This window comes from Tauraco erythrolophus, chromosome 7 (genome assembly GCF_009769465.1).
Source record: "Tauraco erythrolophus isolate bTauEry1 chromosome 7, bTauEry1.pri, whole genome shotgun sequence".
NCBI classification, from domain to species: Eukaryota; Metazoa; Chordata; class Aves; order Musophagiformes; family Musophagidae; genus Tauraco; species Tauraco erythrolophus.
Genome location: NC_141471.1, coordinates 17,185,074 through 17,210,674, shown reverse-complemented (window position 1 = coordinate 17,210,674; position 25,601 = coordinate 17,185,074). Strand labels below are relative to the sequence as shown.

The 25,601-nt window shown below is 39.0% G+C and overlaps 1 protein-coding gene across 1 annotated transcript in view; it reads left to right on the top strand.

Moving 5' to 3' along the window:
* Positions 1-25,601, top strand: part of SVIL (supervillin) — a 63,005-nt gene that overhangs the window by 36,830 nt on the left and 574 nt on the right. The window contains 19 exon segments of the mRNA XM_086614852.1: positions 4,155-4,305; positions 7,001-7,090; positions 7,174-7,260; positions 8,330-8,507; positions 8,783-8,955; positions 10,186-10,341; positions 11,096-11,232; positions 11,749-11,896; positions 12,024-12,169; positions 13,034-13,209; positions 13,310-13,454; positions 13,786-14,062; positions 15,957-16,108; positions 17,303-17,408; positions 18,260-18,467; positions 19,143-19,276; positions 19,939-20,094; positions 20,498-20,641; positions 24,852-24,973. Coding sequence (XP_086470978.1) covers positions 4,155-4,305; positions 7,001-7,090; positions 7,174-7,260; positions 8,330-8,507; positions 8,783-8,955; positions 10,186-10,341; positions 11,096-11,232; positions 11,749-11,896; positions 12,024-12,169; positions 13,034-13,209; positions 13,310-13,454; positions 13,786-14,062; positions 15,957-16,108; positions 17,303-17,408; positions 18,260-18,467; positions 19,143-19,276; positions 19,939-20,094; positions 20,498-20,641; positions 24,852-24,973 — 2,886 coding nt within the window.

The following is a 25,601-nucleotide window of genomic DNA, read 5'->3' as shown; positions in this document are numbered from 1 at the left end:
ACTGGAAAATTGTAGGGAGCAAAATATAGCATTGCCCAGATGAGGGCCCTTCCTTAGCGTGAACTGACACTCAAAAGCAGTAGAGTGCCTGTGCATACCCTTGGGAAATGGGGTTACAGTGCTCAAAAGGATCAGTATCATCATCCAACCTAGCCAAGCAGTGAGAGAAAAGCAATCCGCGTTTCTCTATAACTCCTTCTCAGACTTAAAACAGATCTTTGAGAAAAATATGCAGTCTTTATTCTAAATTGTCAAAAGACAGAATATTCACTGCAATACGAAGTAATTTTTCATGTGTAATTACTCTCGCTGGGTAAAACTTAACTCTTAACCCTCTCTTCAGTAAAAATAAATACTCATCTGATTTAACCTGAAGTAGATTTTTTTTTTTCAAATCTTGAAAAAATATTTTAACCCTTTCCTGAAACCTTTCAAAATTGTCAGAATCCTGGATAGAAGTGTAGAGACTGGGAATGGATGAGCTATTGAAGTACAGATTATCTGTTCAGAACAACTGTTCCATGGGAATTTGTCTCATGTTTTTCTGTTTGCCTAATTGGCTGGTTTTTGCTTGTTTCCCTTTTCAAATAACATTTCTCTTAAAGCCTTGTTTACCAGATTTTTCTGATAACCTTGGTTTACCATCTATATGATTATATCTTCTTTACCATCTATATGATTATATCTTCTTTATCTTCATCACTCTTTTGTATGTTGGTGTCATGCTGACAGTCTTCTCAGCAGAACTGTATCTTTTTTCCACATGTATGAAAACACATTAATTAAGTTCAGATGAATCAGATCACTGCATGGCTCTTTTCTATTTAGAAATAATTTTTCAGTCGGTTAACTAGTTCGCAGCCTGCAAGCTGCACTGATATTTTTGTATTTCTCAAAAAAACCTCAGAATGTCATCTGTGATTAAGTTAAATATGTTAAAGAAATCAGAGGTAACTGAGTTAACATATTTAATCATACTTGATCTCATCAAACTTACCATTTTGATTAAACCTGTTTTCCATAATGGCATGTGGAATGGCATTAATTACGTGCCTGTGCTTTGATTCTTTGTTGATTGTCTTACAGCAGTCTTCCCATGAGTGTCTGGAACAACATACAGCTTGTGCGACCGGTACCTACATGCTTAGCTCCACTTCCAAGTATTGTCCCCCCGAGCTTTCATCAGTCCTATACATTTTCCCATTTTCAAAGGCTTTTTTTAAAAAAATCACTGCATGTTTGGTGCATCTCTTACTCCAGTTATTTCATGTTGTTGGATGCCAGTTTGTCTGATCCTTTTTCTGTTTCACTTCATTTTAGAAATTATCATTTGTCTGAAACAAGATACTGGTGAACACATTGATATATTTTTCATGACAAATTAGGATTATTTCATTTAATGTAACAGCCTTCTTCATTTAAGGGAAAAATAGCATTGGAGCTGTTGTATTCCTAAGCTTTATTTATTCCTGACACTAAAAATAATTCTTGTTTTGGCTTTTCATTGAGGTCTTTAGCTCCCCTTATCAACATGTCACACTTATAAATTTGAGATTTATTCTTCTTTCGTATCTTATTTTTTTTTTATTTCTTGGAAATAAAATTTGCACTTAAAAGCTTGTTGAGTTTTACCTTTCTTGCCATATTTTCTTGCAACCAGAATGTGTTTTGACCAACTCATTATCCCCTAAATGCTGTTGTTTGGCAGTTGTGAAGGCTTTCTGAACTACTCTCAATTACCAGGTGTATTTGTTCTGAAATGTCTTTTGACAGTTGCATTGGCTCATGTTAGTTTTCCAGCTATAGAACATTATTCTTTCTTTTGAGCATCACATATACTTTGTTTTTCACCAGGACTGTCATAGCAAATTAAATGGGTTAGGAGTTGCTTGGCATCTATTCAGCTTACCCTCTTTTTTTTTTTGGTTAATTTGTTTATTAATAGAAGGAGGTGGGAGTCTTCATGCATTAGAAAGAGATCTAATATGGAATTGCTCTGAGTTTTGTAACATATACACATTCAGTCTGATTTTTTTTTTTATAGGAACTCCAAGGATGTTTTGCCCAATGTAGCAGCTTGAAATTTTCAATTTAAAAAAAAATAATGTTTGTTTCTACTGTTACACAGCTACTTACTCACTTTTGTTCTTTGGCAAGGCTCCAGAATTACTTATGATCTTTCTTACAATTTACATGTATAGTGATTAACACATACACATTCCAGGTCTGTGTCTTCAGAATTTCCAGTAGCTCTGCAGATTCTGGAGCTTCAAGTATTTTGCTGGAGATAAAATTCAAAATTAAGCCCCTTCTCACTTAAAAAAAAAAAAAAAAAAAAAAAAAAAAAACATATGAAAGAATCCATATGGCTTAACTTCTTCCTGCCTCTCCCTCACTTCCCCTCATATCAAATCGAAGTTAGCATCCTCACTAAGTTAAATGTATTTGGTTTGTGTATGAAATTTCGCTTGTGGTTTCATTAGGCATATATTAATTTTCTGCCAAGATCTCCTTTAGTATGCTGCTCTGGGTTTTTTTCTACCAGCTGTTCATCCTAGAGGTGCCTGTGCTTCAGACATTGGAATGGATGGAGATTGAGGGAAGTCAACAGAGATTACTTCCAGTGTTTTTATTTAAAGCATTCAGATGCTTTTACAGAAGAGGAAGCAGTATTGAATAGACTTGCATCTTGTTATTTCTATTAAATGTTTCAGAGTTCTAGGGAAAAATCGGAAGTTTTTATCTTGATTATCATGACTTGTAGTGCCACTGTCTGGCGGCTCAGCTATCTTTCCTGATAAATTGAGAGCAAGCATTACTGCAGAAGGCTGCAGAGGTACATGGAACCAGAGGAAGGAGTGGAGGGCTCTCCTGTCCTAGTCCTTGCACAAGCCACTTCTTGTCTTTACTCTTCTGGCTGATGGATACTGTTCCTGGTAAATGCTGAAAGCTACGAAATCTCTATTTCAGTGTGTCCTCTGCAGTCACAAGAGGTTTTTATGCAAAGTGACTGATTTATTTAGTCTGTTTGATTTTAAACAAAGAAATAAACAAGACTATCTGTGTTTATCTCTTCCTTGTATCTTGGAATAGAGAAGAGTGTTTAGTTTATGTTCACAAGCTTTTGCGTCCTTTTTCATTTCCTCTCTGTGGTTGTATGAGCTACAACTGTGATAAAGCTTGAGACTTCCATGTATTTTTCAATTCTAGTAGCTAGGTTGTGAAGAAAAATGCCAACTGGCACACGACTTGGAAGTAATTCTAGAATTGACAGTCCTGTGCACTAAAAATACTTTTACACTTGATTTCTATGCAGTATAATCCCTGAAATGTTGCTACTTTTTTAAGATAAGTGCATGGAAACAGTATTTCTTTGGCCTGACCTAGCTACAGCAGAATATGTAAATTCATTTTCTTTCCTATGTAATGTATTGTCATTAATCCTTTGTGCTATACTTAGTGCCCCTAGCTGCACTTAATCACTCAAGCTGTTGGCTGCTACCCTCTAAAGCAAGCAAAGAAAGCTGAGGGTGACTTAAAAAAAAAAAAAAAAAAAGAGGGGGGGAGATGATCACGGTTGTTGGAAAATATATTCAGTAGAGCAAACTGACATAGGAACTAGAGTGAGCAGCCTCTGGAGAGATAAGTCTGCTAATCCTGCCTGGAGAATTGAGTTACTGTAAGAGAATGATTCAGAAATCACAAACTGAAGTCACACTTCTTCATTGTTATTCCCTGTGCCACCTGCAGGTTTGCACACTTGAAAACATCTGCGGAAAGTCAGTTTAGTGATCTCACTAGTGTAGCAAGTCATTCTTCAAAAGAACAAGGTCTGGAAAATTATGTCATACACAGAGTAAATGGTTTGCTTTGCTTAGAGAGATGCCATTTACCTTAGCTAGTAGTTGCAAGAAAGGTCAAAGTGCATAGATGAAAACCTTATCTTCACAGTGTAATGGGACAGCAAGACAATGAAGCTTCTCAGGGTCAGGGTCACTAAGCTGTGTCTGTGACTTTCCTTTAGTAGCTTGTTCTCCTGTTCTCTTCCCTCTACAGGTAGCAGTTGAAATATTTGGCCAGTCCTTTGCTATATCCTGGTCAGTTTATCTATTTTTTTTTTTTAAAACATCTCTTTCTCTTTTCCCCAAAACCAGCAGAGAATGGCAGATAACCAGGAGAGTCAGATGACTATTGAAGAAAGGAAGCATCTGATTACAGCTCGAGAAGAAGCCTGGAAGTCCAAGGGTAAAGGAGCAGCCAATGACTCCACACAGTTCACTGTAGCTGGCCGAATGGTAAAAAAAGGTCAGTGATGAAATAATCCTAATATAAATAAACCACTGCTTATCCATCTAGTCAAAATAAGGTCAAGCTAAAGCTATGTAGGAACAGCATCCATGTTTAGCAAGAGGAGGACTGTTTATCTTCAACTGAATATCATGTAATGAGACTGTTCACTCTAGGTTCTTGTGGCTGTTGATATTGATCCATTTGGTTCTGCAGTGTTGTACCACCATCCAGTTATTACTCGGCTCTGTCTGACTGGTGTTAGTCAATCAGTTGAACGGTCATATGTTTTGTTTGTCCTTCTAATACAACCCAAAGGGCACAGTTGGATTATTCTTTCTTATTTATTCTTCCTTTGAAAACCCAGGTGCACTGTCTAGAGAAAAGTTGTGAAATCTAGTTGTTTCTATTCCTGGCTCTTTCCCCACTTCTAGGATCACTGGGAATATTTAGCAAACACGTGTTGTTTTTATGGATGCTGTTTTGGACAACAACTTGAAGTGTTGTGTTTCGCTGAAAAAATCACTAACAGATTTCTGTATAGAACCAGGGAGTAGAAAAGACGAAGGAGCGATGTTGACCGTTTTGGGATCTCTTGAATTCAGTCACTGTTTCCAGATGCAATCATTTTTCTGAAGCAGACAGGAGTTTCTCAAGGGCGTATTTCTACCAGAAATACAGCTGTTCATGCACTGAGTCTGGGACAACGATAGCTTTGGGAAGAAAGCACCTAAACTGATATCTTGTGGTTAAGGAACACTAAATTTTGTTTTGTTACTAGAACTTGGTTATTAAACACAATGATGAACCTTGAGTTAAATGACAACCACTAATAAAAAAATCATTGTGGGGTGAGGGCAATATTGCAACAAGAAGTAACGCAATTTGCAATCCAAGTCACATTCTTTTGGCAAATAAACAGATACACAGTAGTAGGAATTACATCTATTAGTAACATATTTTAGCTGCTGCTTATATTGTTTTGCTGCTAGAAACACCAGTGGGTCAGTATTTAAAGATTAACCTGTTTTGGAGGGTCACCAAGAAAGTGTTCAGTTGTCCGCTGAACTGTCCAGATTGCTTTTTGAGTTTTGGGGTTTTTTTTGCCAAATAGATTGGCCTTTAGAAAGGAGTAGAAGGTGATAGCATTTGTTCTTCTTAATGGGAAAAGAAAAATACCTTGAAAGGATCTCTTTAGGTGCTGTGTTCATTCTTTTGGAGAAGCAAGGTAATCCAGTGACAGCAGAATCAATAAAAGTAGCCCAAGTGGGATTTTATTCAGATGTGTGCTATTTTCGTTTGCCTAAAAGAATAAATTATCATGATGAGTTTTTAATTCAAGAGATGATGAGGAAGCAATGCAAAATTAAATCCTTATTATACGCATGTGTGCAGATGCTGTATTTTAATTGCTGTAAATTTTTCAGTCCGAATTGGAAGGTGAACCTTTACTAGCATCTGAAGCAGTTCTCAAGGTGGTCATGTGGATTAAGTCCTGGGAGAGCTGCTTAAGACCTGTGTCCTCTCAAATACATCTTGATGAAGGCTTTACTGGTTAACTTAAAACCTGCTGGAATTTTGAATCGCTTAGTTAACAAGGAGAAAAAAAGTTTATGGAAAAGCTACTCGATTATATTCTGAATCTGTCTTAGTGTTTGACAATTATGACTTGCTAGGAGTCGCAGTAAAGGTACTGGAAACGTGGTTAGTCTATATTATCCCAGCACAATATCAGTTTAATCTGATCAAAATAACTGAAGTCTTAAACTTATGTGGCTCAGTAATTAGTAAGATATGGCTAAGTGGAAAATGGATATTAGAGGAAAGTTTGAATGTGAGTTTCCCCATTTGCCAAAAGTCTAGGCACCAAGAGGTAATAGATGTAATTCTTTGCTTCAGTATGCTTTTTTACTTAATAAAACCCACAAAACCTGTAGAGTGCTATTTCTCTTTCTGGAGCAATGTAGACTAACATGAAAAGTACTAAACAAAAATCATCTTATTTTATCCACTGGATCCAGAATGAATTGCTTTATGATAGTTACTGAAAAGGAGGGAGGAGTGTACAACAAAAGAAAGTAGTGCTTGATTTGGTGGGGACTCGGACTTCATTTCTGCTTCCATTTCCACATGTTCTTAAAAACACAGCAGTGCCCAAGAATTACTGCTTAATCCAGGGGACAGCATTCACAAGTCAGATGCATCCTGCTATGTATATTAGTAGACATAGGTCTAAATTAAAAAAACGAAGGTGAGAGAGAGATGGTTGTGAAGGAACCAAGCAAGATCTTGGTAGTTTCCCTTCTAACCGTATATTTTTGTTCAGAACAGTTGCATGTTTTTAAAATGTGGCTTGTGGTAGAACTGGAGTCCAGAATGTAGACCAAGTGAACTGCTGCTGCCTTGAAAACAAGCAAAATGAATGTATTCTAGAGAAAGCATGTATCTTGTGTTAGCTTGCTTCAGACACTTGGAAACAAAGCTTTGTTCTTGTGAATGGGACAGTTTCTGAGGCTGCTGTTGATTTAAGGAGCAGGCAGGGCAGTACACTCTGCCATCCCTAATACAGCAGTTGTGGAGCCTGGGGAAGTGTGAGGGACTGTAGGAAGTGGCCAGGCTCATCTGCTTTCCCTGAGTAGCCTCCCCTGTCATCATTGTTGTAAACACGGGCTGGCCCAGGACTACATTTCCTTTGTTTTTTGTTTTTATGCAGGCCTGGCTTCTCCAAGTGCGCTAACGCCAGTAGCATCTCCTTTCAGTAACCGACAGAAGTCCACCACTCCAGTTACAAAGCCCTTGGAAGGTAAGGAATAAAAATGGCTGAAATACATTCAGGCTTTTTTTATGTCCTGTCAATTAACAAGTTCTACTTTCTGATTTGCTTAGAAATTGAAGCCAGGCCTGATATGCAATTAGAATCAGATATGAAGCTTGACAAGTTGGAGTCGTTCTTGGGAAGACTGAATAACAAAGGTTGGTAGAGTTATCAAAGGTGGCAATGTATCCACTCTCCAACTTCAGTAAATCACTTAAAGTGCCTCTTAGTTAAAATATCTGGTAACAGAAACTGAATGTTTCCTTATTCAGACTGCACTTACTGATCGCAGAGTTTTTTTGTGATTCAGTCTTTGCTAAATTTTAACAAAAAAGCCTTATACTGTTGTATTACAAATGTACAATAGAATAAACCACAAGTGTCAAAATAACTTTATTCTTTCTCTTCACATGATGTACACATTCTTCTTCAGAGCAAGATTTCTTAAAACTACACAACCAGTCTGAACCATATTGCCGTATACAGTGAAACAGCTTTAAATGTAGTTTAATCCTGCTAAAATCAAGATAGAACACTAAGCTGCTCCCAAGCGCAATTCATTCACCTTCCTGCTTTTTTGAAAACTGACTCTCTGAGGCAACTCATATAGCTTCCTTTTACAGCTTGTTGTCTACTTGTAAATCTGTCTAGAGTTCTCTGGTGTTTCCATCTCATGTATCTATCTTCCACTTGTAAGACAAAAATCCTGTTGTAATTTGTGGAGTGTCAAATACCGTAAACAAATGTATTCACATTTCAGCAGAGGAGACACTAGCATAGGATAATGATTGTGCCATATTCACTAGTCTGAATTAGTGACTTTTCCACTTGTAGTTCTAGTGGGTTTTTTCAAAGGAAGGAATTGTGTGATTGGAGGCCAGATGGAATATACAAGACTGTAAAATACTTATATCGTCCTACCAAAACAACTCATTTTTGATAGTGCCTAACTTTTTATTCATCCATATTTTTCCAACCATGTAATAAAGATTGTTGCATGTGAATAGCAGGTATACTCTGCTTCTATAATTATTTTCCAACAGACTTCTCTCCTTCAAATTCCATCAATTTAAAAAAAAAACAAACACACAACAAAAAAACAAAACAACACCACCCTCTCAAATAAACCCTACCCCAACAACTACCAAACAAGCCATGTTTACCTGTTCTAGAGCTAGAAACTCTAGTATGATCATTTATTGGGTAAGGTGGTTTTTTTTTCTGCAGTTGCTGGGATGCAGGAGACAGTGCTGACAGTTACAGGAAAATCTGTGAAAGAGGTGATGAAGCTGGATGATGATGAAACATTTTCCAAATTTTATCGCCGTGTGGATTTCCCTTCCTCCTCAGTGCCTTTGGACCTCGATGAGGACTTCGATGCCATCTTTGATTCTTATGCACCAAAGTAAGAACTGTTGTGGGTTTTTATTCTCATTGTTATGAATGCAGACGTAGGGATGGTGGTCAACATGTTCAGCTTTAAGTCATCTTGTAGGTATTTTAGCACTAAGCATATCCATTTCTTCTACACGTTTCTGAAATCACTCTTCTGCCTGAATCAAGGAACTGATCCTGATTTCCTAACAAATGTCACACCCATTATCAAAGCAAATCTCTTGTCATTAGATGATTCTGGCTAGGAAAATTAACTGATGATTATAAACCCTGCTTCTTTCTCAGGTTAATATCTTCTGTAGCAGAGCACAAACGTGCAGTTAGGCCTACGCGCAGAGTCCAGTCCTCAAGAAACCCCCTGAAAATGCTGGCAGCAAGAGAAGATATTCTTCATGAATATACTGAACAGCGACTGAATGTTGCCTTCATGGAATCAAAGAGAATGAAAGTAGAAAAAAGTAAGCTAACAGGATGATTTATACAAGACACTGTCTTGCTGTTTTAATTAAAAACAAAACACAACACAGAAACCACAGCCGAAGGACTGGAACATATTCTCTGAGAGGCAATAAATTGATTCAGTTATAAGGTTGATTGTAGGCTCTCTAGAAGGTCTGGAGAGAAGGGCATGTGTGACTTCCTTAGAAAAAGCTACCTACAGCCACCTCCTGTGCGTGGGTGTAATTATTTATTTTTAGCACAGTTGGTTTGTGCAGAGAGAGAGGGTGCCACTGCACCTACAGGGTGAGGACAGGAGATCCAGGAAAGCAGATCTATCGTTATGTTATGCTGGTGAGAACAGATAAAATTTGTTTAGGTACACTGGCCTCAATTTTGGGTCCTAGTTATCTCTCAGAAACTGGAATTAATCTTGACTCTCGAAGATTAATTTCCATGAAGGATCAGTGCTCTGTGGCAAGGCTTTGTGTTTTACTTGTGACGTTGCTTTCTCCTGACAACCAGACGGACAACAAAATACATTATTGTAAAATTTATTCAAAGGTTTGTCAAGCCCCTTTGCCATTTTGAGTACAAGTTTTCCTTATTACATTTGAATAAAGAGGGATCATCTTTAAACATTGCCTGTACTGATGAAAACACTAATTATATGTATAATGCTTTGTTGCCGTTTGATGAGAAGCATTTCCCTGAGTTATAAATTTATAAAGTGCTTTGTCTTTGGTTGAGAAGTAAGAAGTAGCCAAGAATTTAGGCTTTAAGTTTACACTAAAACATGACTCAGACTTTGAAATGTAAATGGCTGTTGCATCACCCTGGCTGAGACAAATTTGAAGGAAATTTCAGTTACTTAACCTTGACTATTCTGCTTTTACCAGTAATCAGTTATAAGGCGTTGAAGATCTACATAGTACTTCACAAAACAGAGTAAGACATGTTTCCCAGGAAAGTTGGTATTTCTGCCAAATAACATGATTCTAACACTGACAGTTTACTCTTGGATGACGTCTGGAAATTTAGGTACTACTAAACCCACAAAGCTTTTGGGCTAGCAGTTAATCTGACTTCAACCTGGTTTTGCTGTCGCTATTGAGAAGGAGAAAAACTGGACATAATGAAGGAAAATAATTTTTTAATGCAACAACTCTTTTTTTTATAATTTTGTCCCTTTTTTTTCCTCTTTTTTTTTTCCCTGTGTGTTCTTTCTCCAACTTCTTTTTATGCACAAGTGTCTGCAAACTCAAATTTCTCAGAAGTAGCACTTGCTGGCTTGGCAAGCAAAGAGAACTTCAGCAATGTTAGCCTGCGGAGTGTTAATCTAACAGAGCAAAACTCTAACAACAGCGCCGTGCCATACAAGAAGCTAATGCTGCTGCAAATTAAAGGTATGCTGGAAATACTTTTACTTTCCGTACATAATATGCTGATTGTAGCATATAGGAATTACTACCACAGTAGGAGGCTTAGCTTGTTCTAGATCTCCAGCTCAAGATGGATGTCCAAAACCTAAAAGAATAAGTGACAGCTGTGTGACAAATGCAAAACCTTACAAATAGGTTTGCATTGTGGCCACTGGTGTGTGTTTTCCAAGGAGAAAACAGAGTATTTCAGGAATTCTGGCCATCTCCTGTGGAAATTTTTGAACCGTCCCATTCTTCCAGTGCTTAGTATAACTTGGAAGCGACAGGACAGTGTTCTTGCTCCCCTTTCCTTTGCAGTGCAGAGTAACATATCTGATTCTGCAAAATAATAGCTACTTTTTTTTTGGCAAAGTAAAATTCTTGAAACTTTTTACTGCCTACAGAAACTGTGCCATAGAGTGACTTAAGCAAATGTAAAGGATTCTGGAATTTGGCTGTTGACTGCCATTTACTTAATTATTCTTTCCAGAAGGACACAAAGTTGTTACAGAGAGAGCAGGAAATAATAGAAGTATTGGTTGATAGGAGGCAACTTTTTTTTTACTACCTGTGAGTAAACCCTTTTTCCACAGTAGCAGTATTTTAATTCTTCAACAGCCTGTTTCCATATATTTTGCTAAATGTGCTGGGATTGTTTGTATTTCATTCAAAACAATTTAGATCTTGGCATTTGATAGCAGTAGTCAAAGGAATATAATTAGCTTTGTTTTATCTTTAGGAAGAAGACATGTTCAAACGAGATTAGTTGAACCAAGGGCCTCGTCACTGAACAGTGGAGACTGTTTCCTGTTGTTAACTCCACATTTCTGTTTCTTATGGGTAGGAGAGTTTGCAAATGTCATAGAGAAAGCAAAGGTTAGTACTAGTTGGGTTTTTTTATTATTTATTTTTAGAACTGTCACAGCATATGTCTCTTTGATGTAATTGAGCCTTGGTGCCAGTTGTCTCAAGAAGTGGGATGTAACTGATAGTCAGTGACAGGTAGATATGCAAGATTCCTGTAAATATGTTTTAGCCTGTGCACTGAATGAAAGCTGACATAGGAGTGTGTAGGTTGTGAAGGTGCAAGAGAAAAGAGGATATCCTCAGGAAACAGATTGGCACTCAAACAAAAATAGTCTGAATTGCAGGATGTCCTTTTTGTTCCCATGTTCGTTAAGATCAAGTCTTGTTCTAAGGCAAATGAAAGAATGGATGTATTTTGGTAACATTTTCTCTAGTGTTTGTTTATTTAGTGCAACAAATAATAACCATTTCTCCTGCTATTTACGCTATTATATCCTATCTACTTTTGCCTTCTCCCTGAACAAGATATGCACAAGTATTCCAAAGACTTAAGCAATCCTGTTCAGGTAACTGTTGCTCTCTTAGGCTTCAGAACTTGCAACTTTAATTCAGACAAAGAGGGAACTTGGCTGTAGAGCATCTTATATACAGACTATAGAAGAAGGAATAAATACCCATACCCATGCAGCCAAAGACTTCTGGAAACTCCTTGGTGGACAGACAAATTACCAGTGTAAGCATTCTTACATTTACAGTGTCTGATGTTTTATCACAGTAAAATAGTTGAGTCAGTTCTCTTTCGTAAAGATAGTTGGATGTTAAATTTTTTTTTCATTATTTTTGACAACTTTTGGCTTAAGCTGCTGGAAGTCCTGAAGAAGATGAAATGTATGAATCTGCAATAATAGAAACAAATTGCATTTACCGCCTCGTAGAAGATAAGCTCATTCCTGAGGATGACTACTGGGGAAAGGTGCCAAAATGTACCCTGCTACAACCAAAAGAGGTATCGTGCCACTTACTGCTCCTGTGGTAAGTGCAGGAACATTCAGCTGATAACAGCTTTCAGTAACTGCAAAAGCTTATGGAGAGGCTCACTGAAAATTGAGTCCTCTGTGTTTCTGAAAAGCTTCTGAACACTTTGCTGTCTAGAGTGTGCTGCAGGTCTCAAGAAATTAGATCATGTTGTCTTTAAAGTGATACACTATTTTAGGAAGTGTAAATCTTTTTGTCAACAGTGACTCACTCCAAAGTCTTGAAGTGCAGAACAAGTAGCACCTCGGAAAAACAAAACAAAATAAAAACCTCTTTTCCCTTTCAAGCATTTTTTATTTCTATCCTTAGGAGACTTTTCCCTTTCAAACAACCATTTCACCATTTCTAAGTAGGAACGAGAGCAGATTTCCAAAATGAAGACATGATATGTTTTCTTGAAAGTGTTCAAGTTGCTGCCTGTTTACTGAGCCAGTTACCCACACTGTTTTGTCAGCCTGCCCTGGCTGCAGGATGAAGCATAGGCCTAAACGTCAGTGAAAGCTTCTGTAGCTGGACAGCAGTCATGCAACAGAATCAGGTTTTTAGTAATCAGTCACTAGCCAACAAAAGGCTAGTGACTTGGCTACCTCCTAAAGATACGCCTCGTAGCATTCCCCATACTTGCTTCCAGTCATCGTTGACAATTAGATGTCACAGAGCAGACCACTGCCCTGGCCGTACTTGCATTGCAGTGCTAGTTGTTAGTGTCATTGCAGAAATTCAGATATTTGGAGGAGTTTGTGTTCAACGCACTGTCAGCTTGCAGCACTAGGAAGCTGGAGGATCAGGGTATCACCTAGCCTAATGGTAAGTTGTTTTTTTGTTTTGGTTTTAGGTGCTGGTATTTGATTTTGGCAGTGAAGTATATGTATGGCATGGAAAGGAAGTTACTTTAGCACAAAGAAAAGTGGCATTCCAGCTGGCAAAACACTTGTGGAATGGTACCTTTGACTACTCCAATTGTGACATAAATCCTCTGGACCCAGGGGAATGCAATCCCCTCATACCCAGGTATCAAAACTCAAGTTTAGTCTCATTGCAGAAACTTAGTTTTCTTGCCCTTATTTCACAGTGTTTAATTTGATTCCATTTCTTTTCTTCCCTTGTGCAGAAAGGGACAAGGACGCCCAGACTGGGCTGTGTTTGGCAGACTCACAGAACATAACGAGACCATACTGTTCAAAGAAAAATTTCTTGATTGGACAGAGCTGAAGAAACTCAATGAGAAGAATTCTAGTGAATCGCTTCACCAGAAGGTGCATATAATAAGCATGCTAGGTATTTCAAACTAGATGATCTAGCTGGGATGGAAGCCAGGGAAGCTTATGCTCAAGGATCCAGAGCACTTTTTTTATCTTGTGGGCTTTGACTTAGGGGTCAGAACATCACCACCTAAAGTGAGCCCACAGAGCTGCTTTATATTGGTGCCAAGCAGCTCCATGAATACTTACAAGATGACTTTGACAAGACATAAAATGATCACAAGATATTAAAGTACTGAAATATGCAGGAGTCAAACTTTGGAACTGTGGGGTAAGAAATAAAAAAAGCTATGCTAAAAGAGCTCTCTTCTGTGTTTTTTGACAGGAAGAATCCAGATCTGACTCTAAACCATATGATGTCATGCTAATGGTAGCTGTGCCCCAGATAACTGTAGGCACAGTCTTGGATGGAATGAATATTGGCCGGGGCTACGGACTTGTAGAAGGAGAAGATGGGAGGCAGTTTGAAATTATCACTGCATCTGTGGATGTCTGGCACATCCTGGAATTTGATTATAGTAGACTGCCTAAGCAGAGCATAGGGCAGTTCCATGAGGGAGACACATATGTGGTGAAGTGGAAGTACATGGTGAGCACTACAGGTTAGTGAACAGTTCCATTTCATCCTGCTGAAACATGGAGAAGTGCAGCTGAAACCTCTGCTGTTAGTGGTGAGATCCAGACCTAGACTTCCTTGGATGTGAAGCTGTTTTATAGGTTAGAAATGCTAATTTAGCCTTCCTAGATCATTAAGAAGTAGAGCTTATTATTGTATTTTGTTTAAAAGAAAGCATTAAAAAAAGCTCTAGTTTTTTTGACACATCAAATATAATACTGTCCATTTCTGCTTTTACCCAACAGTAGTGTTGTATGTGCTTACAGGACAGGACGTTAAGCCAGAATTGTTCCCACAGTTTAACGCCAAAATAACTAGGCAGCTCTGCTAATGACAGTGGTCTGAATGTCTTGCAAGAGAGGTAGGCTTAGCAACAAGGAAAGCCTTTGCTGCGTAATGGAGAGCAGTAACAATGGCAGGAAAGGCCCTTGCCAGCTCATTGGTCTTGCTGTCCTCTTTGCTGTTTCTGGAAACCTTTTGCTATGGGTTTCAGTCTCAAATGGAAAACTTTAGCAGTGTTCTGACAAAGAGCCTGAGAGCAGCAGGTAAATGTTAAGAATCAGTCAGCTCGGTGTGCTTGTTGGAACTCTTCCTTCTGGCACTAAACTAAGAATAGGTGGCTTGTGTGGTAGGTAAAATAGCAATAGTCTAAAAATTATTGTTCCAAAGAGGAAAATGTTAAAATTCGTTGAAAACAGTGTAACAGCTATACAGCTTCAGGCTTTTAGTCAAAAAATGTAGGTAGGTCTTACTCAGGATCGTTGAGTACAGGTACCGGCAAATCCAAGAAAAATATAAAAGCTTGTAAGTCTTGGGAGAAGTGGGTAACACTACTGAACTGTAAACAGACTCCTAATCCAAATGGATGAAAATATATTCCATCACTTCGAAACAGAATAAATTTTTATGTAGGAGGCAGTACTTTTATGGGCTGAATGTACAGATAAGAGTGAAAACCATAAATTTTAGAAGTGACTAGTGGTTTGAGTATTCTCAACTTGAAAAAAAACAGGATGTTTTCTCCTCAGTATTTCAGTTGTATGCTGCTCAGCACTGCCGAAATCAGGCAGAGGTTTTAATATTTTTTAAGAATCTTGTTTAAGACTCTCGGGTTGTTTTTTTTTAATCGTTGATTTAATTATATCTGTTTATTCAGTATTCACTGGAAAGAGTAGAATATTCCATAACTGGTGGTATTGTTGAACTTCACTTGCTGTAAACATGATTTGCTTATCATAACAACTAAATACTGATCCTTTAAAAAAAAAAGGGCTTGCTGCTTTCCAGACCAACATGAAATACTAAGTTAATTTTTAAAAATAAATAAATAAAGCTTACCTAATCCTAACTTTTTTTTATGACTACAAAATACTGCTTTGGTGTTCTTTTGTTCTGTAGTCTTCCTTTATAATATCACTTTACCAAGAAAGATTTTCCTTTTATGCCTGTAGCTTTCTCAACTGTTGCTGTTTCCAGTATTGCTCAGCAGCCAGCTACTCTCCTGCTGCCAAAGAACAGTGTGTAATGTGGAAAATGAGCCATAATGCACTCTTCTGGTAACATGACTGGACATACCATTTCACATGCAAATCGGCTCAAATGATGTCAGTTATTTTTCTCCAGATAGTACCAGTTCTTTCTACATCTCTTTCTCTGGCCAACACAGGCATTTCTGCATATGGGCCTGCATCCACCTGATGAGACAAGGTTGACTTTGCACGGGGATATACTGGCTTGGAGACCTAATGCTCCTCCAATTGGATGTTTTATCTTTCCTGTTCTGGATGGGATAATGCTGAGCTGGCAGATGAAATTAAACCACGTGCTGTTTAAACCTATAGCTGGAGTACTTTCTTCAGCGTGTGCTTTCTGTTTTGCAGTTGGAAGCAGGCAAAAAGGAGAGCAACAAGTAAGAGCTGTTGGAAAAGAGAAATGTGTCTATTTCTTTTGGCAAGGAAGGCACTCCACAGTGAGTGAGAAAGGGACATCAGCACTGATGACAGTGGAACTCGATGAAGAGAGAGGAGCACAGGTGAGCTTCCTGCAGACCTAGGTGTCAGTCCTGGTAAGACTTGCCTGCCCAAGTAGCCACTAACAGTAAATGTGGGAGATCTTTTTTGCATCCTCTTTCTTTAAAAGTCGTCTTGCCAGTACAAGTAGCCAGCCCTCAAAATTACTTTTGGCTTTATTCCAACTTCCAGAGACACATAAACTCCTTTATGGATTGTCATTCCCTAGTCCCATTTCTAAAGATGATATTTCTGAGAACGGCTGAAGAAGAATGCCTTCTCTCCTTGCAGGAATAGATGAACCACAGTTTAACAAATTTGTTCCTTCCCTTCCATACATGTTCAGATAACAGGACTGTCTTCCTAGTGCTGAGAAGCATTTTCTGCCAGGCCACAGCTTGAAAATACATTTGAAACTGTCAATTTGTTTACTTTGTAATTACAGAGTAGATTGCCTTATTTTGCAGAGATTCTAGCAGCTGCAGATTCAGCTAGTTTGAAACTCAAAGAGAGGACAGGCTAGCTTGCTTTGTCTTTGCTAGGCAGTTAGGCTTTGTTGTGGCTTGACTTTTACCAGCACACAAGAAGGAGGGGTTAAAGTTAGTTTCTGTACCTTGATAATGCTGTAATTGTTTTTTTAACAGCAGCATAGACATAACCAGTAAGACAGGAGTTCATAGAGGAGATACAGAAATACACTTGATCCAGAGTGGGAGATTCTGTGCAGCATAGCTGATTTAACAATTGGCTATATCATTTTCATAATCAAAATGCAATGCTTAGTGAGCAAAAAACATGCATGTTGTCATTTAATCAATTTTACAGCAAACTTTAAACCTACTTAAGTTACTAAATTATTTCCATAGTAGTTTCAAAGAACATGAGGCAAGATGGCCCTGTCCTGTAAAGAATTCAAATAATAGTTAGTTTAAACTAATTTAAATTAAAGTTTTGTTAGTATTCCTTATCCACTGAAACTCTTGCTTGTTGGATTCCAGCTGGAGGTTCCTTCTAATATGCAGGTCACGTATGAAACGCATTGCATGCTGGTATATGTGATAATTTAAACAATAGTCAGCAGTTGTAAAGTACAAGAAAAACTATCTTAGTGGGTGGCCATAACCGTATAATTTTTAATAATCCATAGAGACTACTTTTCCTGAGTCTGTATACTTGCTTCATTTTTTTTAATGAAGACTGGTGCTTTCAATTTCCAGGTACAAGTGCTTCAAGGGAAAGAACCGCCATGCTTCCTGCAGTGCTTCCAAGGAGGGATGATTGTGCATGCTGGAAGAAGGGAAGAGGAAGAAGAAAATGCACAAAGTAAATTACTGTTAGTTAAGAGCTTCTGTCCCAAAAATCCTTTTTTACCTGTTGTGAAGGGCGTTGAACTCAGTCTCAACTACCATACTCTGTAGAAAAGGGAAACAAATGCCATGGAACCCATGGGACAGCTTTGCCATGCTTTGTTTCAAAGTAGTTTGTTTCTTTTTTGAGCATAGAATGGATTTTGTACCCCTAGAGCAAGCTGATTTTATTGTATTGATATGCATATAAATTGTTCTAGTTGTTTAATTAAGCAAAGTGCCCGTTTTCTTTAAAATATATTCTTTTCTACATAGTCAGTGCAAAAGAGCATTTTTATGAGCAGTTCTCCTGCTCCAGGGAGAACTCTAAGCTTTTGTTACCCATTCATTACTTTTTGCAACACATTCCTTGAAATCTGCACTTGAGCCAGGAGAATTTCAATGCAGGTAGGTGTAACTTGCACATGTTCCAGTTTACATCTGAACGTGACCTCCTGTGCCTAAGGTGCACAGAGGAAGAGGAACTGAATAGAAGGACTACTGTATTTGCTTCCCTTTTCTTCACCTGTATGAAACAAAGCAGAAACTTGACTCTTCTGCTCTGTTAAACTCTTCAGCTCTGAGTAGAGCAGACCTGACTCTTCCAGTCGCTCTCATAGCAAGGTTTCGTAAGGCGTTTTTTCTGCAACAGGGTTTTCTAAGTAGTGTTAGCTAAACCTGATGCTTAGCTAGTTTAATCTGTGACAATATAGGCATGCAATATGTGAAATTCATCTGGTATAAGAACAGCTGTTCCAGAGCAGAGGTCTTGAATTTTCAATCCCATGTGACTGTATAATACTGCTGCACTGTTCCTGTCTGCTCCAGGTGACTGGAGGCTATATTGCGTGCGAGGAGAAGTTCCCAATGAAGGAAACTTACTTGAAGTAGCATGTCACTGCAGCAGCCTGCGTTCCCGGACATCCATGATTGTCCTCAATATAAATAAAGCTCTTATCTACCTGTGGCATGGCTGCAAAGCACAATCTCACACCAAGGATGTAGGAAGAACAGCAGCCAATAAAATAAAAGAACAGTGAGTGTCTGACCTATATTTTGGAGATCTTTATACAGGCTACCCATTTACTTAAAATAGTCTGCCTTAAAGAAAAGTTGAAATAAATGAAGCTGTCCTCTGAGTACAACTGCAGTATGTGCATGCTTGGTAAGGAGGAGGAATGACAAGTAGTTGATTTGGTGGAGCGGGGAAAACACATGTTCTGTAATAACTTTCACTTAAGGTCAAATGCACTTATTCTTCCTACTGTACCAGTTACAGTTGCAAAAAAACAGTCGTCTTCCATTTGGAGGGAGATGCTCTGTATCTGAAGAGCAAACTAAAACCCAGTTGGTAGGAGGATTAGAATCAAGCCTTGTGAATAAGGAAGAGGAAATTAATTTGGGAAAGCATGCGAGGAGGACAGCAATAGTTAAAAGAACAAGCAGTGAGAATCCCTACTGAGAGCTCACACGAGCATCTCCTCCACTCTGGGTATGTGATCAGAAGTACTAAGAGAATGGTTGCTGAAATTCTGTATCTTGTTTATTGGTAATTTTTTTCATCGTTTTCAAAAAGCCTATGTTGACGTAAAGTGTGCAACAAGCCTGTAGGGTCCTTTTGATTTCTAATAATGCAAGTGGCCAGCAGGTTTGTGTTAGCTGTCTTCAGGGCAGGAAAGTTGGGTTCACTCTCTTTCTTTGTGTTTCGTAGATGTCCACTGGAGGCAGGGCTGCACAGCAGCAGCAAGGTGACAATACATGAATGCGACGAAGGGTCAGAGCCCTTGGGATTCTGGGATGCATTAGGAAGAAGAGATCGAAAAGCCTATGATTGCATGTTGCAAGGTAGACCCACGTTCCAGGATCTGGCACACACATTTTACTGGTCTACAGCATTTTGAGATTTAATGTAAAGCTTTTGAAGAACTTCTTGGTAGTTGAGATGATCCCTTCAGAGAGATGCTTCCAAAAATCTACTCAGTTAAATGGTACTGTTCTAGAAGGAAAGTGCTGGAAAACAAAGTGTTTAATTTTTTTCTCTCCCCCTTCTGCAGCCCCAACCAACAGTTAATGCTGTTGCAAACACGTTTTGCTTCTCTTCTGAAGGGATCAGGGGGTGGTTCTGCATGCATTCTTGTCCAGGCTTTGGTTTGAACCTGCCAAGAAAGGTAGCAGGGGAATTGATTTACCAAGTGGAAAATTTTTCAGCTAAAAAGTAAATTCTGAGATGGGCTTGCTTCACTTAAGCTGCAAAACAGCCAGTTATGAAATGGCTGATAGTAACTAGCCAGGATCAGATTCAAACTGATGGCAGCCAGCCCTTTAGCTCAAGTTATTCACAGCTGTTGCTAGTTCCCCAAGACATCTAATCGTCTTTCTTGATTTTTCAAAAACTAGAGAATTTACAGTGACTCTAAAAGGTTTTGGTTGGTTGGTTGGTTGGTTTGTTTTTACATTAATCTCTGGCATTTTCTGTTGGAAATCTTCTTAATTTTTGTTCTTTAAAGATCCTGGAAAGTTTAATTTCACCCCCCGCCTGTTCAGCCTCAGTAGTTCATCAGGAGAATTCTCGGCCACCGAGTACGTTTATCCTTCAAGAGACCCTGCTGTCATCAATTCCATGCCATTCTTGCAAGAGGATCTCTACACTGCCCCACAGCCAGGTATATGCTTTAGAATACTGAAGTAACAAGAAAACAGATAACTGTATCCTGCATTGGGCAGTAATTCAGTAACTGTAATTACTTTTAACTTGATTTATCCCAAGAAAATGTGTGCATGTGATGCTTATAGATCATTAAGTAATAACAGTAATTTTTCCATGATAAAGATGCCGAGAACTAATCAAATGCACATGTATCCCAAAAGCGTGCTATAAAAATACGTTGTGTGTATCAGAGAATCTGAGTTGAGCTGAGGTTCAGTTGGATGAACAACAAAAGGGGTTGGTACGTTTTGAAATGATCCTGTCCTGATGCTGATAAGCATGTAAGACTGGGGTTGTGTAGGGGATTCTGAGAACTAGTAAGTGGCTGATGATGGATTTGTTACTTTTTGGCTGCGTAGCACTGTTCCTTGTTGACAATCACCATGAAGTGTACCTGTGGCAAGGCTGGTGGCCTGTGGAAAACAAAATCGCTGGATCAGCTCGAATCCGGTGGGCTACAGACAGAAAGTCTGCAATGGAGACAGTGCTCCGGTACTGCAAAGGTAACACATTGCTGTGCCTGGCTGTTCTGAGTGTGTTGTACCTTTGCATGCCTTACTGTCCCAAGCTGAAAGGTACTCAAGTGCTCCCCCAATCTTATCAATAAATATCAATATATTTGAAGATACATTCTCCACTCTTTCTTAGCAAACCATTTCTCTAGTAACAGTGTTGTTCCCAAATTGCCAAGATACTCTGCTGAATCGGTTCTCAGAGGAAAGGCTTTCTTTGTCTTCTGTGCTCTCACTGTGGGAGAATAGTTCCAACATCAGATCCCTAAAAATTAATTCTGAGAACACAACCTCTTAAACCTGAATGTTTTCCGACTAGCTCCTTTTGGATTTCATAAGCTTCTGTGTATTAAAAGACTGAATGAAGATACTGTTTGCTGATGTAACTGAGTTTTGATGTAGTGGAGGAGGTGGAAAGACTTTGAAGATCAAGAACAAGTCTCACATGGAAACAGGTGGCCATTGGAAATGCTGGAACACAGAGCTGAGGCTCTGTGCTCATTTCTATAAGACAGAGTTATTGCCAGTCAGTGGGCGGTGATTCAAGCTGCAATTGATGATCTCATTAGAGTACACTGACTAGATTATTTTCTGCACTAGCAGAGTTTCCTTGAGACACCATAATACTTTCCTCTCACTTCATCTAAGGTTATGTGAGGCTGGGAACAGACCTTGCATCTTCTGATGGAAGATGGATAGAGAAAGGTGTGGGGTTACCATCCAGGCGAGTGGGCATAAGTAACAGCCGAGCAGTTTCCCACTGTGAATAAGTCACTAGGGCTTAATTAGTGCAAACTATGTCCTCTTGCAAGGAAAGCCTGATCACTTACAGACCTTGAGACCTTATGATGCCACTGATTTCTTCTGTAGCTAATAAACTTTACAACTTGTGACACAGCTGATGGTAACTGTCATCTTCTCCCATAGAAGTTTGTATATTTGAAGAGGAAAAGCAATATCCTTGTTGGATTCCACCCTTATGAAGATAAGCCAGTCTCTCCTTCCCAATCTGCAGGTGGAAGCAGAGTAGGAGCAAGCGTTGTGTTTCTACTCAGTTGTCTTGTGTCACTGGGGGAAGGTGGTAACACCTGACAGGAGACAGCTGAAAACCAGTACTGGAGACACTGAAACGCGACCTTTATTGGACTGCGTTATTGCTCTGCATGTTTCATTCTCTGGTGTCCCTGGCACTGCCCTGCCAAACAGTAGCATTTGTTTAGGAATGGGCTGCTAAAGACAGGGCAGTAATTGGAAGAGTCTTTGGCAGTGACTGCTGAATTCCTAAAGAAGAGGCCAGTTACTTGTTCTCCACGACCCCTACCTACAGTTTTTGTAAGTCAGAAGGAGTGATAAGATGCATTTCTTCGAACTCATTTCATACAACGTGCTACACAGCAGAAGTGAATGTCAGCGTAGAGGAACAAAGCCCCATGCAATGAAGCGCCCAGAGTTGCTCAGCAGGCTAGTGAGGGAGATGGAAGTAAGATCCCAGACTAAGGGTTCCTGATGCAGTGCTGTAATCTTCTGGTAATGAAAATCATGTTTTCTGGCCCCAGCAGAGATGGTATCAGATACGCATGCTGAGGTTTGGATACTTTTCCAGATTTCTTGAACTTCATCAAGTTCAATGATGGGAAAAGAGATTAATACCTTCTGCACTGGATTGAATTTGCTGCATCTGAGTTTGATGAGTGACTCCTCAGGGGTCTGAAGTTTAGCATATGTATCATAGAACAAGAGGTTTTGCCTAGTGCTCACTTTACCTCTGGCCGTGACTTTGCAGCAGTTGTGGCTTTTCTGCTCTTCTCAAGAGCTTTGGACTGTGTGGTCGAATAGATAAAGAGCAAGTTTGTTACTGTTAAAGACCAATTCTACTTGTACTGTTTCTATGCTAAAGCTGATGTGAACTTCTTTAGCAGTTTTTTACTGTTCAAACTATGCTTGTTCTAGTGGTGTATCACTTTCATGATATGGGATTCAGTCAACCACTTCAAAATTTCATTGCATCAAGCTGTCAGAGCTGACTAGCTCTTACGTGTTGTTACTTATCAAGGTGGAGAAATTGAATTTCAGGCGATACCAATGCTGCTGCTGCTGCAATTATTTTGACTACAAGAATATAGTCGAGTGATCAGAAGCATTAAAACACTTTTCACTATTTTTCTCTCTCCATTTCTTTCCTCATCTATGTCCCTCTTCCTCACCCCTCCTTTTCTTTCTTTATTCCTTTTCCTGGCTTGCAGTGTTTAACTACGTAATGGTATGAAAGAGATTGATAAGCAACTCTGGACATCCCTTGAATATACCTAACAGTTCTCCTTGTGCATAAATCTTATTTAACTTGTCAAAATGTCTTGCAAGTTTTTCTGTGGTTTTATCTGCTAAATCCGCAGTCTGGAGAGCTGATATGCAGACTGCTAGAAGAGGGAAGAATCTGGTTTGCCCTTCAGTGACTCTTAGTGAGGAGATCAGCTTGTGCTCAGGGCAGAGTTCATGCAATGAAAATGCTTCTCCACTTCCATACAAAGTCTTCTTACCTATACTGGAACATTAGCAAATACCACTCTCCTTTTATTTTTTTAATAATTTTTTATCTCCTTTATTTTTTTAATTCTTGGCAGAATTACTGAGAGTGGAGCAGCGCGACTAGAGCAGATTCATGCATTTTTTTTAAACGCAAAGTTTTTAAGTGCTTGTTGAGTCGTTCATGGTAGAATGAACACATGAACCACAGTGAAAATATGTGAAAGAGAAGGCTTAAAATCAAGTAATCAAATGATAAATCTCCTGTCTAAATTGTATAGTCAAAGCACTCACGTTCTAATATGTTTGTTAGACTACTCCACAGAGCTTTTATCTCTAGTATTCCGTTTCATGTGAATATAATCACTCTAATCAGTTTGCTCCCAACATCTGATGTAAAGCCAAACCTGTAATGTTCAGGTTTTGCAAACCTAATGAAACAACAGTGTCCAGCCAGGCTTTCTGTTTGCATCCAGCACAGGTGTTGCATCAGTTCCCTGGAGTGCTCCTCGGCAGTGGGGAGGAGGGGACTGTGTTCCTTTAGATATTCCTGCCTGGCAGCCCCCACAGGGGCTACAGTAAAAAACAGGGTCTTCTGTAAGGGATTTATACATTCTGGAGGAAATCTTAATGCTTTAAAGATGCTCTGAGATTTGAATGAGGGAGTAACAGAATTTTGCAAGCAGCAGTTTATAGGGAAGCTGCAGCCCTCAAGTGAGGTGGTGTCATGTTGCTCTGTTAGTTTCACCTGAATTTGGACTTTGCAACATCTTAAGCTTTTCCATTGCCTACCTGGAAGAAAGATTTGATTAGACTGAGTTGTTGGAATCCAAGTAAGATGAAGGTATAATATTTTAAAATGATAGCTCCTCCCAGTCCCTGACTGCCTGTCTACCTCTTTCCAACAACACTTGGAGTTTAGCAGTGCTTTTGAATCCTTAGGCAATTGAATCACCCAACCAATAGGGTCTGTTTCCACCAGTACTTGGCATAGTGACTTTAACAACTTAATCCGATACAGCATCACTCCTAGGCAAAGTTATGTCCATGTCCTATATAATGTGCACACATACATATTTTGAAGAAGCAGGCTTCTCTTTGAAAATCATCAGTAATTACCATCCAGCTATTGCAATACCACTGTTAACTTCCAGATAACCATTCCTTTGAATTTGTAATAACAAAATGATTGTGTTAGACCTCAGTATACCAACTTAAGAACAGTTTGAACATTCTCACTTAGGCCTCCAAGTTTAAGCTTTATTTGCTGCTGGCAGGACGCTTCTGCCGAGCATACCAGAAGGTTTCATTTACCTGAATTTGGCTAATTTCAGACCATCACTCTCTGCTTACTCTATTCTAACTCTGGTTTTGTAAGATAAGAAATACACTGGGTTAGGAATCCCCATGGGGGATTTTCAGTATACATGGTATCTTTGTGGACAGATACAGTAAAAGGCAGACTTAAGAGTACTGAAAAACATGTTAAAAGGTGCCATGCTACATTAAAAAAAAATCCTGGTAAAATTTATTCCTACTGCCTTAAATTACTTCAGCTTTTCAGGAAAGAATCAATTAAACACGCTTACGAGGTAGCTTTGGATAGTGAGTGACATTGCAAAATATGGTACCATTTGTAATTTCTCTCTTTTTTTTTTTATATTTTGACTGTTTTTAGGAAAAAATGTAAAGAAGCCCCCAAAATCCTATCTAATTCATGCTGGCTTAGAGCCTCTGACCTTCACTAATATGTTCCCAAGTTGGGAACACAGGGAAGACATCGCAGAGATCACAGAAATGGTAATCACTTCATTGCACAGACTGTTTCCTATTCCTAGTAATTGTGTCTTGTGTTGTCAGTAACATTGTTCGTTTGTGCTGTCAAACCCTAAAATTCAGAGGATGAACTTACAAAGTACAGTTCAGGAGTCTGCACAGAAGTAGAATAACATGGCTAAATGCTGACTGGGAGTGTGGGTATCAGAGGCATTCCTGGTTGTTTTATCATGTAACTTCTCGTATTCTTTTTTGTTAAAAACAGGAGGAAGGTGTTATCTGAATAATCTCGTAGAAAGAGATGTGCTAGAGTTTAGCAACTGTTTCAATCGTATAAAACACGCAGCACCATGCAGTTGTGATCTGTCTCCGGGCTTGAAGTGCAGGGGAGCAAAATGCCCCACAAAGGATCAGCTGGCTCCAAGAGCTCCAGGATTGACTCCCCACCTGGGAAGTGGAGTCACAGCTGAATTACATGTGACCGCTTTAAAAGCCTTCACTAAAGGGCCATCTCAAGGCAAATGACATTTTCTGCTTTGTAAGTCTTCTGCAGCCACCCTTAGTGGAAAATGCTGGCTTCATGACTAAACACAAAAGTCAGCCTTAAACTGAGATTCCGCAAGTACAGAATGTCCTTCTGCTAAGTGCAGAC